Source organism: Mesoplodon mirus (genome assembly GCF_964341445.2).
Source record: "Mesoplodon mirus genome assembly, chromosome: 10".
Classification (NCBI taxonomy): domain Eukaryota; kingdom Metazoa; phylum Chordata; class Mammalia; order Artiodactyla; family Ziphiidae; genus Mesoplodon; species Mesoplodon mirus.
Window position 1 is genome coordinate 240,661 of NC_138986.1, and position 15,036 is coordinate 255,696.

Consider the following 15,036-nt stretch of genomic DNA (forward strand, 5'->3'; position numbering starts at 1 on the left):
TAAAGGTGTTAAAAAGAAAACTACGTGAAAATTCACTAGGCCAAATGCAGCAACATTTGAGGTGGTGACTGACTGACTTTGGACGGAAAACTGCCCATTCTAAAATGTAAAAACACACAAAATAGTTCAAAGGATCAGAATTCACAATCTGGAAAAAATCTAAGCAGAGTCCTTTATGTAATAAGTATGATGTCCTTACGCATAATAAAAGATGTAATATAGCCAGTAACATCCATCAGTGGTCAGACATCTTTTATCTTAACGGCCTGTTCTTTTCATCGGGGCTTCCCATCCTCTGATAAAACAAAACAAAAAAATCCTTACTATGCAAACAGCAGCACAAGAGCAAACGGTGCCTCTCCCAGGCTGGGGACTGAGGGCAGGAGCCCCAAGCAGCCCAAGCACAGCAGTAACAGCTCCTGTCTGTGCCCACTTCCTGCCAGACAGCGCTGGGCACTCAAAGCACACGTCTCCACTCTTCCAAACAACCCTGGCGGGTAAAAAACTGTAAGCCCTATTTCAGTAAATAAATTACTAGGCTGGGAAAAGGCCCCCTCGTGGATTATCTTTTAAGAACGTGCTGCCTGTTAATGGACGCTTGCCCCTAAGAGAATTTGAAGTTATCCGTTTAATAGCCATTAATAATGAAGAATATCTAAAAACTGAGTGGACACGAAGAGCACACATTTAAGTTGAAATTGAGTGAGGCCTCGCTCATTACGTTTTTACACATAATGGATCCATATACCCCAAACCACTGCAGACCTATTACTAGCAGTGGGTTCACCTTGGGAAAGTGTGTTTCTGAAGCAGGAGATGGACTTCATAACGTGATGATCTCAGCCATAAGGCAGTTCTCCAGTCAGGCCCTCTGGGCCTGGTGTGGAAAGGGGTATGTCTCAGAACACAATGTCAGACTGGACAAAATACCAAAATGGATTTAAAAAAAAAAAAAAAAAGGCAAGGTCTGTGGACCATGAGTGGATCCAAGGTAGATCTTATCCAGCGAGAGGCTGTGAGAGACCTGCTTCTTTCCCCGAGCTCCGTGCGGGATGCTGAGGACCCTCCCACCGAGCCCACGTGGAGATGGTGCCAAGAGGGCAAGCACCAGCACCGCCTTCACTCCCGCCCCACACAGACGTGGGCCCGTTTGTGCAGCAGCTCTGCCACATTTGCGTTGGCTGCCTTCCCTCACCAATAAAAAGACATTTTTGTTTCAAGCATTTTTCTACTAAAACTGCAAGTGACAACACTGAGTTTCTTGAAACACTCTCCTCTTTATGTTGTAAGAAGTCGGGCTCAGCCTCTGCTTTGATTTTATTCAAATGTTTTTCCTCCTTGCTTACCCCAGTAGTGAAAAGCTCACTATTTTTTAAACATGTACTGGTTTTTCCTGTCTTTCACACTGCCAATTTCTCACAGTTTGAATCACAAATTACCTCAGGAATGTTATGTTACAATGTGCTCTTCTATGGCACTCACAAAGACAATTTTGGATAGGCAAAGGTTTGGGGACTCGGGCATTAGAGGATGCCTTCCGGCACTTCGGCTCTTCAAAGCATTAATGCAGTGTTAGCCCGCCATCAATGCACTCAGTGTGGTGTGAAAGGAGATGCTTAAAAAGAGAAATCTGTGGATATCACCTTTTTAAATAACTTTCTTCTGCTTTTTTAAGCCTTTTACTGCTAACAACATATACTCTAAAGGTAGTTTTTAAGATGATTGCAAATACATACGATTATACAATATATATATTGTAAAATTATACATATATATACACACATATATAAAATTTCATTTATTCTACCTGCAAATTATACATGAAATTGTCATTATCTAGATAACTGTTGTCTGGAAAACAAAAGCTGTGTCTCACTAGGTAGGAGTCCCACTGCCCAAAACACAGTCTGGGAGTCACGTGCATTAATGTGGGCCTCAGGGCAGAAGATGTCCCCCTGTCAGATCCCTAACACCCAGCACAGTATCAGGCACATGAGGGCCTGGCAAGCACTTGTGAACGAATAACTAGATAAAGGCATCAAAGGGCAAGTGTATAAAGAGAAATCAGGAATCAACAAGTTTATAGACTCCAACTGTGGGCAAAGAAAGAGTACAGAGTAGAGTCTGCCCTTGAGCAGCTGACAAACTGGTTTGGGAAACAAAGCATCAGTGCAGGAGATTTTAGGAAGCAGCAGCAGGCACACAAGTACAGCTAGAGTGTGTGACACGGGAGGAGGCCATCCTAGCAGTGGCTCTGTTCTCCTTACATCCAGACCAATCCCAATGGACTGGGTTACCAGTAAATGAGGCCTGGAGAGAAGAGGAAAGAGAAGCCCAGAAGCTCCTTTATTCACAGTCTTTCAACTGACAAACACTTGGAGAAATGAAGAGAGAGGCAGCAAAACACATATGCACCCTATCTGCCACTGAGAGAACGGGGTCAAAAGCTACACACGGATAGTCGCTCTGGACACAGGGACAGTGGACCGATGGACAGCCCAGGGCACCCCCCCCCCCGCCATGGAGCAGTGTTTGTAGGCAACCAGTACCAGCAGTTGTGGCCACCTTGAGCCACATCCAGCATCCCAAAGGTGTTAAGGCATAATGTTCAAAGGTGAAAAGACATAACCCATGCAAATATAAATTAATGAAAGAGACTGTAAGACAGGAAGCCAGTTCCGAGCGCATCTGAAGAGCTGGACGACCAAAGTGAGCTTTTGAAAGTTGGAGACGAATTGGGTTAATGTCCTACAGAAATAGAACCATAACCTTTGGATAGATCTTTATCAGACAGAAATAATGTTTCTACAAGACAAAAATCTACAAGTTAACATGTAACATCACAGTGTTTGAGCTCTCATGAAGAGTAAACAGCAAAGTAAAACAGAGAGGGACCTTCTGTTAGAAAACTGAATAATACTGGAAGAATCTCTCGGACAATGTCCCAGGATTCAGGGAAGAACATACAGTCCTCTTTTTCCATTGCTTCGTGTCCGACTCTTGGACAACTGTCCTCTCAGCGGTAACCTGCGGCCTGGGCCTGGGCCCTCTCATGAGGCCCCTCACACCCTGAAGTGGAGGATCTGACGTCTGCTCTCTCCTCCCCTCCCCATTAGCCCCAGCTAAAAAGAGGAACTTACAGGGACCCTTTCAACACAGCAGGGTAAGAACAGGGACTGAAAATTCAGGGATGAAAATGTGTCCCAGGCCAGCACACGAGACACAGCAACTGCCCGGTGTTTACTGGAATTCACAGCCAGGGCTGCGCTTCACCGAGGGTGGGCCGGGTGGGCCGGGTGGCTGCACCCAGGCTGCTCTCCCTGCGTCACAGGCCTCCACACGGGACTCGCGGAACTACTGGCCGACACGCTCTCCTTGACCAAACTTAGGCTCCTGGGCCCTCTTCTCAACAGGCCTCCACCTTGAGCTGCAAGTTCATCCTTACCAATTTTAGCCAGATTCCTGCTGAGTCAGCTTGAGTAACCCCACCCTTGATACGTGACCCTCCTCAAGATCTGATCTAACTGCTCCACCCCCGCTCCAGTCCCACTGACCCTCCCTCCGCTGCAGGCTCTCAATCCCCCGGTGTCTGTGCTGTGTTCGAACTTGAGCCCACCTCTCTCCCCACTCAAGTCTTGAAGACAGTCCTTCTCACGGTCTTAACAAGTGTCAGAGGGATATTTTAACACTAACTTCAACCTCAGTAAAGTTTATTCAAAGTGGAAATGGAAAGCCTACAGCCAACACGACTCCAGACTCAGGGTGCCCTCCCTGGAGGACCCTCCGGACCACATTCTGGCCGTGACCACTGACGCCAACATTCAGAAAACCGTGTGTGGCAGATGGAGTTGGGAGCTCAACCCCTCCTGGCTGCGTCCTAGGGAAAAAGACAGAATGCTGGGCAGCACAGCACTGCTGACAGAAGGGAAGGCTCTACAACAAAACTGAGCTGAGTTGAAATTCTAACCTCCACTTACTAGCAGTGAATCTTGGAGCAAGTTACTTCATTCTTCTTATATGCAAAACGAGGTTTATGAGACTCAATGGTTGTGATGCAATTTTATTTATATTATAAATTTGGTCATCAAACCTTTTTCATTAGTTGCTAAAGTTTAGTGAAATAAGCCCAGCACAAGTCAAAATTATTAAATTATCTCAAAATTTAAAACAAAGCCATATAGATTTTAGTCAGGCTTTAGTATATTTATGATTTTTACAACCTATATTACTTTTTAATATCAGGAACGTACTTATTTATAAAAATTTTTTTTCTGATTAAAAAAGTAGCCTTGAAAAAAAAAGTAGCCATGTTCTTTGCAGAAAATTCAGGACAGCACAAAAAGAAAAAAAACTACTCATAATCTCATCTTCCAAGGATGACTACAACAAACATTTGAGTACGTATTTCTAGTTTTTTTAATTATTCATTGTTACTGAAAATTGGGATCATGCTTTCCTATAACCTACTTCTGTGTCTTAGTTTATTATGAATATATTCCCAAGTCATAACGTTAACCTTCTCCTGCAGTGTCACTTTTAATGGATGCACCATGTAGACATAATAGGAGTTATTTAACCCTACTGTTGAACATTCATTTCCAATGCTGCATGCCATAAATAAGAATGTCAATCACACCAGTGAATACACATCTCTCAACACACCATCTCTGATCATTTCCTTGGGATTAATCTTAGATGTGAAACTGCTGAGTCAACGCAAAAGCACATATTGGTCATTTTCCCCCAACTGTAGTTGTAACTCATTCACACTTACTTCTCCTCAATGACACGAGGTAACTTTATTTAGACATAAATCGGGTTTACTCATTCAGCAACTACCTTTGTCATCGCTACAGCAGACGTGGAGCTATGACTAAGACAGATAGGGTCCCTGCCTTCTGGCAGCTTATGCTCCAGCAGGAAAACCTCCAACAAGCAATGATCACTTGGGCATTACTATAGGGCAGAGAAAAGCAGAGAGCGTGCAGAATATTCAGCAGGAAGACCCAACCCAGACCTGGGATCCACGATGGCCATCCTGAGGAAGGGCATTCCAAGCGGCCCTGACATGAGGAAGAAGAGCCGGCAGGCACAGCCAGAGGGAGAGGGGAGAGCAGGCGGATGGGGCGACGTGAGCAAGAGGAATAAGGGATGAATCTTTTTTAAGTCCATAAGGTGTCTTTTTTATTATTAAATCAGTGTTTCTAAGGTGCTTAAAATATCTGTCCTATTAGGTAGTTTAACCTGCAACTTTATTTACTGTATTATACATGTGTTCTTCAACACAGAAAGCGGGGGGAAAAAAAACAAAAACAAAAGCCCTCAGTCTGGCCAGAACCTCTGCAGTAAGGGAAGAAGAGTCGGGAGAGATGAAGAGGCGCAGCGACCAGAGCTTCCACAGCCGCGCACACGTGTTCACTTCATCCTAAGGGAAAGCAGATGCTGCTCAGGGCTCTGAAGCAAAAGCGCATTTTAGAAGCACCGCCCTGCCTGTGCTGTGGAGGAGGGAGAGGGGCAGGCCCGGCTGGAGAAAACCAGCTACCTCGGGCAAAGCCCAGCACCCTCCCTCATGTGGATGTGGAAGAACCCCAACACTGCGGGGAGGCGGAGCCCTGTTTCCTGCTGCAGAAGGCGAAGGAGGGCACAGAGAGGCTCTTCTGCTCCCCCCCTCCCCGACAGACCAAAGATCTAGCAGCTGTGGGCACAGCAACGAGCAAGACAAAGTCCCTAAGACCTGCACCTTGAAAGAGGGAGCAAAGGCTCAGGGTCCGTCAGGAAAGAAGCAAGCCTGGGGGTGCGCAAACACGTGTCTGAACGCACCAAGCCGTACACTTTAAATATGTGCAGCTTATTCTACAAGCCCCACGGCAGACACCCCTCTCGTCCCACTGGCACATTATCAAGTTGTGTTCAGACTCCACTGTGAGGCACGCCTGCCAGTGACGAAGGCGGGAATGGCTGGCTGCTGCGCGGCAGCCAGCAGTGTGTGAGGCTCAGTCACCCGCCTGAGGTCACAGGCAGCAACGGCAGAGCCGGGATTTGCATCCACCTGCCTCCGAAACCGGTTCCTCTCACTAGGGGAGCCCCCACCTCAACACTGCACTTCAGAGTGATCTGGCTGCCGGCACGCATGGAACACCAACTCTCATGGCAGAGTCAGCCTGCGGGGCACGCACTTAGCCCAGAGCACTCCTTTCTGAAGGTCCTCCCAGTCCCAGGGGCCCAAGAGAACAGCTGGACTGAAGGAGCAACCCAGAAGGCTGGACCCTGGGCCTTTCCCCACCTGACTGCAGCGCTACAAAACCCCTTCAAGTCAATGAACATAGAAAAGGAAAATGTCTGCCACCTACAAAAACTTATGCCTCATGTATCCAGAATTCAGGATAAGACTCCAATATAAATTTTAAAATTCACAAGGAAAACTGAAATAATTTATTCATAAACAACTTCTCAGGCTCTGATTTATCATCTATAAATTCTTCTTCTACATAGTTCTAACAATTAGCTCCTAAGTCCACAATAAAGAAAAGTATGGAAAGGGCATTTGAGGCAGGCATGCACATACTGACAAGGGTCAGAACCTCTAACAGCTGACATGGGGAAAGCAAAGGGACAAAAAAACTGAAAGAGGCCGAAAGACATAAAAACTCCAAACAAATAACAGGGAAAACAGTTGTATGTGCCTCAACGAGCCCTAACACTGTTTGCATCACAAATTTTATGTTTAAAATGTTTACTTGAGATCATATCACAGGGATTAGGGAAAGTTCATATCACATTTAGCACACTCTATTAAGAAAGTAGGGAATGGCTCCAGTGGTTAGGACTCCGCGCTTCCACTGCAGGGGCCCTGGGGTAAGATCCCGCAAGCTATTGTGGTGTGGACAAAAAAAAAAAAAAAAAAAAAAAGTTTTTTTTTAATTTCAAAAATGTTTTTAGGGCTTCCCTGGTGGTGCAGTGGTTGAGAGTCCGCCTGCCGATGCAGGGGACGCGGGTTCGTGCCCTGGTCCGGGAAGATCCCGCATGCCACAGAGCGGTTGGGCCCGTGAGCCATGGCCGCTGAGCCCACGCATCCGGAGCCTGTGCTCCGCAACGGGAGAGGCCACAGCAGTGAGAGGCCCGCGTACCGCAAAAAAAAAAAAAAAAAAAAAGTTTTTAAATATTTTTTTAAAAATTTAAAAAGAAAGCAGGGAAATACTCTATTTTAGAGTATTTTAGAAATACTCTATTTCCATCCTAAATGTGAAATTTTGGTGCTTAATGGGCAAAAATCCAAAGTTGAACTATCCAGCAAACTCTGCTGTTCAAAGTGTTACTGTCCCCTTGTCCTGGTTGCCAACCGTTTTATTATAAATGACTTACAGTAACTTACACGAATCTGTACTGAGTTAATTCTTCGGGCTCAAGGACTGATGGGGAAAGCATCCATCTCTGCTGTGTACTTTCTACAGCCTAGCATGCACACGGGCGTGCAGCTGGACAGGTATGTGGACGTATAAACTCGGTCCATGCTACAGTAAGCGTTCGACAATAAGAGCTGACTTACACGGACTCCTCCTTCTCTGAACCATATGTGTGTACAAGGAAAAGGGTGCTTAGGACCTGGTTTTTTTAGCTAGCAATGGCCCTGATTTACTGGCTGACTGAAGACAAATCACTGACTCTCTTCGTACATCATTGATTTCCTTATTTGTAAAAGTAAGATAATGATTTACCTCTCAATTTGGCAGATTTTAAACTACTACTATAAAATCGTTTAGAAATATCTTATTATATTTATATAAATAATTTAAACCTTAAATAACATGTTTTAACTCTGAAGACTTTTCCAACAGAACATCTTATAAAGAAACAGAAATTTGCTTCTAAAAGCAAATGAAAATGTAAAAGTTATTCACACTTATCATAAAGCTCTATAAAAGTAACTGATAGCATAAGGGTTGCCTCGGTTTCAAACTAATAAAATAAGGACGCAATTAATTCCTCTGAATGAATTTCCAGTGTATGATTCTAGTTTCCATAGAGATAAGAGTTGCTTTTATGATCTCAATTAAGTGAACTTCCCTTCTTACTTTCAACCTTTTCTTGAAGGAGATGGCAACCCAGCAGACAAGCAAATCAAATACATGCACTGCTGTAAAGATTCTGCCCACTGTGCTAAGTTGCCAATCTCTGACACCTCTCTTCCTGACCCAAGAGCAAAAACCAAAGCCAGGTTACAGCAGGAGTTTGACCAGCTCCGTTCATTCATATTTTCTCTCTAAGCCTCAATAAGAGGCACACCCAAGGAGGAATAGGAGGTGGGGAGGGGAAAGTCTGAAGGACAAGAACACAAAAACCAAGACAGCAGGATATGACTAATGGCCAGTTTCGTAGGGATCCAAGTACTGTAGGGCCTGAAACTTATATAATTTGAGGTCCCTCTTCTAAAAAAGAATACACTATTATGGGACTTCCCTGGTTGCGCAGTGGTTAAGAATTCGCCTGCCGATGCAGGGGACACGGGTTTGATCCCTAGTCCCGGAAGATCCCACAGGCTGCAGAGCAATAAAGCTCATGAGCCACAACTATTGAGCCTGCGCTCTAGAGCCCGCAAGCCACAACTACTGAAGCCTGTGCGCCTAGAGCCCGTGCTCTGCAACAAGAGAAGCCACTGCAGTGAGAAGCCCGCACACCGCAACGAAGAGTAGCCCCCGCTCACTGCAACTAGAGAAAGCCTGCGTGCAGCAACGAAGACCCAACGCAGCCAAAAATAAATAAATTTTTAAAACTAAATAAAAATTAAAAAACACACAATTATAAACACAAGACCACTGAGGTCCTTCCCAGTGCCTTGGAAGGGGCCTGTGAAAGCGAGGACCCTGAAGCCTGAACTTCATTAGCTTTACAGTAAACCTGCCCCATAAATGACACTGATTCAGGTTCAGGGAGTAGGGAGAACCTCAGAATAGTAAAAACTGTAAGTGACCTCAACCAACATCTACTGCGGTCTTCTCAGTCCACAGACGAGAAAACAGAGGGCCAGAAGTGATTAGAGATTTCCATGTCAGGAAAAGAGACATGTCTCTTCGAAATTACACAAAGAAACTGGGAGGTAAGGTGGTCAGGAAACGGTATGTGTGGAGATGAGTAGCGTGCGACCTGACACAGCCAAGGTGTTCTCACTGCTTTCCCTGAACACAACCTATAAGGAATGCACCATTGCAGTCCTGTGACAGAGGAATGGCAAGGTTGGGGGAAAACCCCTACGGCAGAGCTTAGAGATGGCAGAGATGGGGTGATGGGGAAATCGACACATAGAGAATGTGTGAAGGCTGTGGCGGTGCAGGAGTGGTAGCTCCTAACAGAAAGGTCCAAACGTGGGCAGGCCAAAGAGCACATGAGGATGGGAGGCCACGATTCAGAAATGAGAGGGATGGAGGACAAAACAGGAGGAGGACACCAGACACGGAGGAACCAGAGCGTATACACTTGGGAGGCGACAGGTGAGGAACCTGAGGCCGCAGACCTGTCCCCACTCTGTGGTTCTCATTCTCTGCATTACCTACTCAAGCGCTCAAGCCAAAAATGTGGAAGTCACTGGAAATACCACGACCTCACTTTTTCCCCATCAAACTCACCTCCAAGTTCTCCCCACTACCATTTCCAGATTTTCAGTCCTAAAACTTCTTCCCTAAACGGCTGCAAAAGCCCTCTTATCACATGCAGTCACCCAGCACCACCATCCCTACGCCTGCCAGATGGCTCTTTTAACACTCCGATCCGATCACATCACTTCCCTGTCCCCAATTCCCCTGAGTTTCCTGCCATCCCCAGCTCTAGCACCCTGTCTCTCCCAAAATATGTCAGGCAGTCTCAAACCTGCAGGTCTTGAACATTCTGTTCCCTCTGAAGGAATGAATGGCCCCTTGCCCCTCAGCACCTCCCAATTCCCACTTATTCGAAACTCAGCTGGAATCCCCCCCTCCTGTATAGAAACTTCTGGCCCCTCCTTGGTCGACATGGACAAATCATCCTCACAGCCACCTAGGTGTCATCCCGCCGGCCTTTATGCCCCGGAGGGCATGGTGCTTGCTGGGTGCTGGGGCCCCGGCTCAGGACAGCCGGGTCACTGGGGAAGGCGCCCAAGTTCGGAGACGCCAAGTGCAAAGGTCAGAGGACGCCTCCCTGGGATACGGCCGACAGGGACCACACGGCGACCCGGAACTGCACACCTCTTTCCGGGGAGGGGTCGGGCCAAGGCGGCACCCGGCGGAGCAGGCAGGGCGCACGGCTGTGGGGACATGCGGTGAGGGAGACGCGGCCCAGGGACCGCGACGGCGTAGAACCACGAGCGCAGCCGCCGCGCCGAGGCGACGACCGAGAGCGGCCCAGACGCGCTGGCCCCACAGGCCCGGCCCTACCTAGAGATGCGCCAGCACAACCGGAGACACACCCGCGCAGCCCTCAGCCCGCCGCAGCCGCCGCGCACTTCCGCTTCCGCTCGGGCGTTTCCGCTCGAGAAACCGCCCCGCCCTCTCGGTGGGCGGGGCCTGCGCGGCCCGGCCCCAGAGGCTCCGGGGAGCGAGATGCGCAGGCGCAGCGCCCGTTGCCTCGGAAACCGCGCGGTGCGTGGAGGTCGGGGTCACGCCTCGCTCGGCTCCCGCTGGCTTACCCGCTGGCGCTATGGGCCACTGGTGGTGCGGACACGCGAGCCCGGGCCCTGACGCCGCAGTTTGGCGGAAGAGCGCAGGAAGGGCGGTGCGGGCTGCTAGGAGATGGCAGGCTGGCCCTGAGCCCGGGCCCCGCAGGAGGCAGGCGGCCGGGGGTCCAGAACGGGTGGATTTTCCAGCCAGGGGACGTTGGCGCGCTGTCCACCTCGACCAAGGGCCTCGGTGTCTGTCCTGTCTGGAGGAGGGCGGCGTTTCCCAGTCCGGGCTGAGCAAGGACACAGCCGAGCACAGCAAGCACTAGGTAGAGAGGAGCCTTGCTAGCATTGCTGTGACGGCGGCGGCGGCCACCCGAACTATTCTGGAGCCCACAGTTTTAGTGGGCAGGCTTGCAGTCTGGAACGGGGCATGAGAGCTCCGGGGCGGGCAGCCACGGCAATGGAGGAGGGGGGGAAGCGAGGACGCGCCTGCCTGGTCGTGCGGTGTCTGCGTCTCACGTTAAGGAGTTTGGACTCTGGAAGCCACCGCCTCGACTTTGTTTCTGCAGCTGCTTTAAGGCCAGTAAGGTTCCCATTAAGGACATGCTCCCCTGGGCTGGGAGATAGGCAGGCTTCAGATTATACACAATTCCCATTCCTCTAGTCACAACGCCACCCTTTTCTCTACAACCAAGAGAACGTTTTTGGTAGCCAAGTGTTATGACAGAAGAATAACTTTGAAACCAATCTAACTTATTTTTTAAGTAAATACTTGACAAGCTTCAATTAATAATATCAAGTTATTTAAGATGCATCTCAAAACCTATCTTTACACATGACATATCTCAGGAGGGCTGCTGCAAGCCCCAGGGAGCTGGAGGCTTCCATCAGGGAAATAAGATGGTCAAATATTGTTCCTGCAGAGTCTTGCAGATCAAGCACTCAAAAAGTGTTACCAGATTGATGGGAATTCCCTGGTGGTCCAGTGGTTAGGACTCAGCTTCCACTTCAGGGCGCATGGGTTCAATCCCTGGTCAGGGAACTAAGATCTACCTGCCTCCCACCAAAAAGAAAAAAGCATTACCAAATTGAAGTGACACCATATGTATGTATTAAATAATTTGGGAAGTAGTCTCTTCATTCGGCCTACAAGGCTTTCATTTCCTGTTGATATTTTTTTCTAAAATCAATAAAGAGCGCTCAGCACCTAATACTTGTTGGGTGCCATAGGGTCACACCAACAGTATGTGAAATGGTCTCGAGCCTTGAGTGCACGGGTGGTTGGGGAGACAAACACACACTTCAGGTATCGGAACAAGTGACACATAAAGTCTTAGAACACATGGATGAAGAAGGCAGCAAGGAGACAATGTGAGAGCTGAGCCTGGAAGGGCGGGTTGGGCCTGAGGCAGGATTAGAAGAAGAAGGACTTGTAGGCAGAAGGGGCAAACAGAGGAAAGCGATGGAGGTAGGGATTCAGGCGGTATGAGGGAGAAGCCAGGCATTCCGGACTGTAGGAGCAGGAGCCTCACGCTGACAGACAGTGCAGACCCCCGGAGCCAGACCGTGGAGGCAGAGGAGGCAGGCCGACCACAGCCCCACTCACCGCCCTCTGGGAGCCCTGCCACTCGGCGGCACTCAGCTCTGCCCCTCCTGAATATGCACAGATGACCAAGGCCAACCGACGTTTGAGGAAGACAGCAAAAAAAGGGGAACAAACAGAAACTAGGAAGAGGAAAAATATTATAAAAAACTTCATGATCTGCAGTCTCTGAAGATCATATACCAGGGAAAGGAAAAAAAAGTATATAAAAGAGCATTCAGAAAATGTGCTCTTGAAAATTAAAAAAGCAGTAATTTAAACTTAAAAACTGATAGAAGATAAATTTGATATCTCTCATAACAGAACAAAGAGAAAAAGATGGAGAAAGAGAAAGACATAAGAAAATTAGAAGATGAAGAAGTTTGGCATGTGAAAAATTGGAGTTACAGGAAAGAGGACAGAAAAATGAAGTAGAGGACATTATTCAAGCAATAATTCAAGAACAGTTCCCAGATCTCAAAGACATGTTCTCCTATGAAAAGGACCCACCAAACGCCCAGCACAACAAACCTATGAAGATCCACATGAAGGCACATCATCGCAAAATGTCAGGACACCAGGGGCAGAGAAAGGACCTTAAAGAGTTTCCATAAGGAAAAACAGGTCACATTTAGGGATTGGAAACCAGGATGGCATGGAAAGTCTCAATAGAATTACAGGAAGCTGAAATTCAGTGGAGCACTAAATTTCAAAATTCTGAAGAAAATAATTCTAACATGGAATTCCACTCAAAATCAAAATATTAGTTATAATTGTGAGGGTAGAATATTTTCAGATATGCAGCTCAAAAATATTTTCTACCAAATACTTTATCTCAGATACCTGCTGGAGGATATTCTCCAAAACTAAGAGGCCCCGAAAAAGGAATATTTAGGACCCAGACAGTAGGGAATCCAAGTGGAGAGAGAGGTGGGATATCCCAGGAGAAAGCTAGAGACACATCTCCAAGAAAAAGCCAGTCCATGGAATGCCTGAGGTGTTTGAGTGTTATTTTGTTTGTTTGCTTTAATTTTATTTATTTATTTATTTATTTATTTTTGGCTGCGTTGGGTCTTCGTTGCTGCGCACGGGCTTTTCTAGTTGTGGCGAGCGGGGGCTACTCTTTGTTGCGGTGCTCGAGCTTCTCACTGCGGTGGCTTCTCTTGTTGCGGAGCATGGACTCTAGGTGCCTGGGCTTCAGTAGTTGTGGCTCGCGGGCTCTAGAGCTCAGGCTCAGTAGTTGTGGTGCCCGGGCTTAGTTGCTCCACGGCATGTGGGATCTTCCCGGACCAGGGCTCGAACCCATGTCTCCTGCATTGGCAGGTGGATTCTTAACCACTGTGCCACCAGGGAAGCCCTGTTTGAGTGTTTTAAAAGGAGATCTTCAGAATTTGGTGACAATATGTAATAGGTACATAGAAAAGTCAATAAGCAAATAAATTTGGCAATTGTTGAATCCAGTAAAGACAAAATTGTACAAAAAAGAAAAAGTAATTGTAGCATATGCCTCAGCTGTGAATAATGGTTCCATAATTTTAATGAGGTAAATGCTGAATGGTAATTTAATCAAAAGGGTGCTATAATTATTTTTGAAAAAATGGGAGGTGATCTTCTATGCGTTCATAAACATGCGTGTGTCTAGGAGATCAGGTGGAAGTGTTAAACCTTCATCTTCTAGAGTTAGGAAGTCCATAGACAATGTACACAACTGAAAAAGACATAGCATTAGAAAGTTTTTTAAAAATATGAGTAAATTTCAAAAGTAGCTACGAGTTAAAAAGGAAAGAATTGGGAGTGGGAATGCATGGTGTAGGAAATTGCTATTTTTTTGTAAATCTAGAAGTACTATTTGAATTTTAAAATCTGTAAGTATATTACTTTGATAAAAGGAAAATATTATAAGTTTTAAAAAGTGATTAGGTAACTAGTACAATGGTAGTAAGTGGCACAATTATTACTCAAGCTCGAATCTTTCTAAATTCTAATGGCTTCTTAAAATTTTTTACGACTACCATACACTACAGTGAAGGAAAGGAAGAGCCAAAGATTACTTCCAGGTCTCTTTCCTAGGATACTAAAAGAAAAGTTGTACATAGAAATCAGTGTAAAAGGAGCACAGAGATTTACATGAGACTCTTCACATCCTTTTCCCCACCTTCTGCTTCATACCACCTATAGACACTTTCCTGTGCCCTACTGTACACATCAGATTTATCAGTTTGTGGGAGAATCTAAAAACAGGGGATGAAGGATTTACATAAGAGAGGAAAACAGGGACAAAAAGAAAGGAAGAAAAAAAGAAAACTGTAGGTTGAAAGTAGGGAGAAGTTGGGAATTAAGAGAGAGTAAAATGTTTCCCAAAAACTGGGAAAGAAAAAAAGCTACAACCGTTAAAACATACTGACTTCTACGTGGCCGATCCACAGTAAATATTACAGAATTGTTTTATCACTGCAAAAAGAGTGTCATATAGAAAGAAATTGTCCTCTTCCTCTACTGGCCATCCTTGTGTCTGTTTGTGACTTCTTGGATCCCTGCAGGCTTCATGCAGTCACAAGAGAGAGCTAACCCATGTTGGAAGCCAGCAAGACAGGAAAGGTGGGGCAGAAAGATGGAGGGCACATTGTGCCTTGATGACATGGTTGAGCCAGAAGTTAACTAAAACCACTCTACCTCCTCATTCTATGAGATGATGTCTTTTCCTTACAGTGAAGAATATTAAATTAGGGTTTTCTGCTATTTGCAGCCAAAAGTATTGTAACTGTTTCAGCTTCTGCCCATGAAGGAATAATTCCTACAGAACTTGTCCTTCCACTCTAAACAACTA

General features: G+C 46.5%; 1 protein-coding gene across 4 annotated transcripts in view; it reads right to left on the bottom strand.

Moving 5' to 3' along the window:
* The window catches only part of FAM120B (family with sequence similarity 120 member B), a 62,554-nt gene extending 51,963 nt beyond the window's left edge, over positions 1 to 10,591 (bottom strand). For 2 of the 4 annotated variants that reach the window (XM_082634228.1, XM_082634230.1), the window contains exon 1: positions 9,621 to 10,392. In XM_082634228.1, coding sequence (XP_082490354.1) covers positions 9,621 to 9,643 — 23 coding nt within the window. In that variant the 5' untranslated portion in view covers positions 9,644 to 10,392. The other 2 variants (XM_082634231.1, XM_082634229.1) reach the window with 2 other exon arrangements.
* Between the last annotated feature and the right edge of the window lie 4,445 nt (positions 10,592 to 15,036).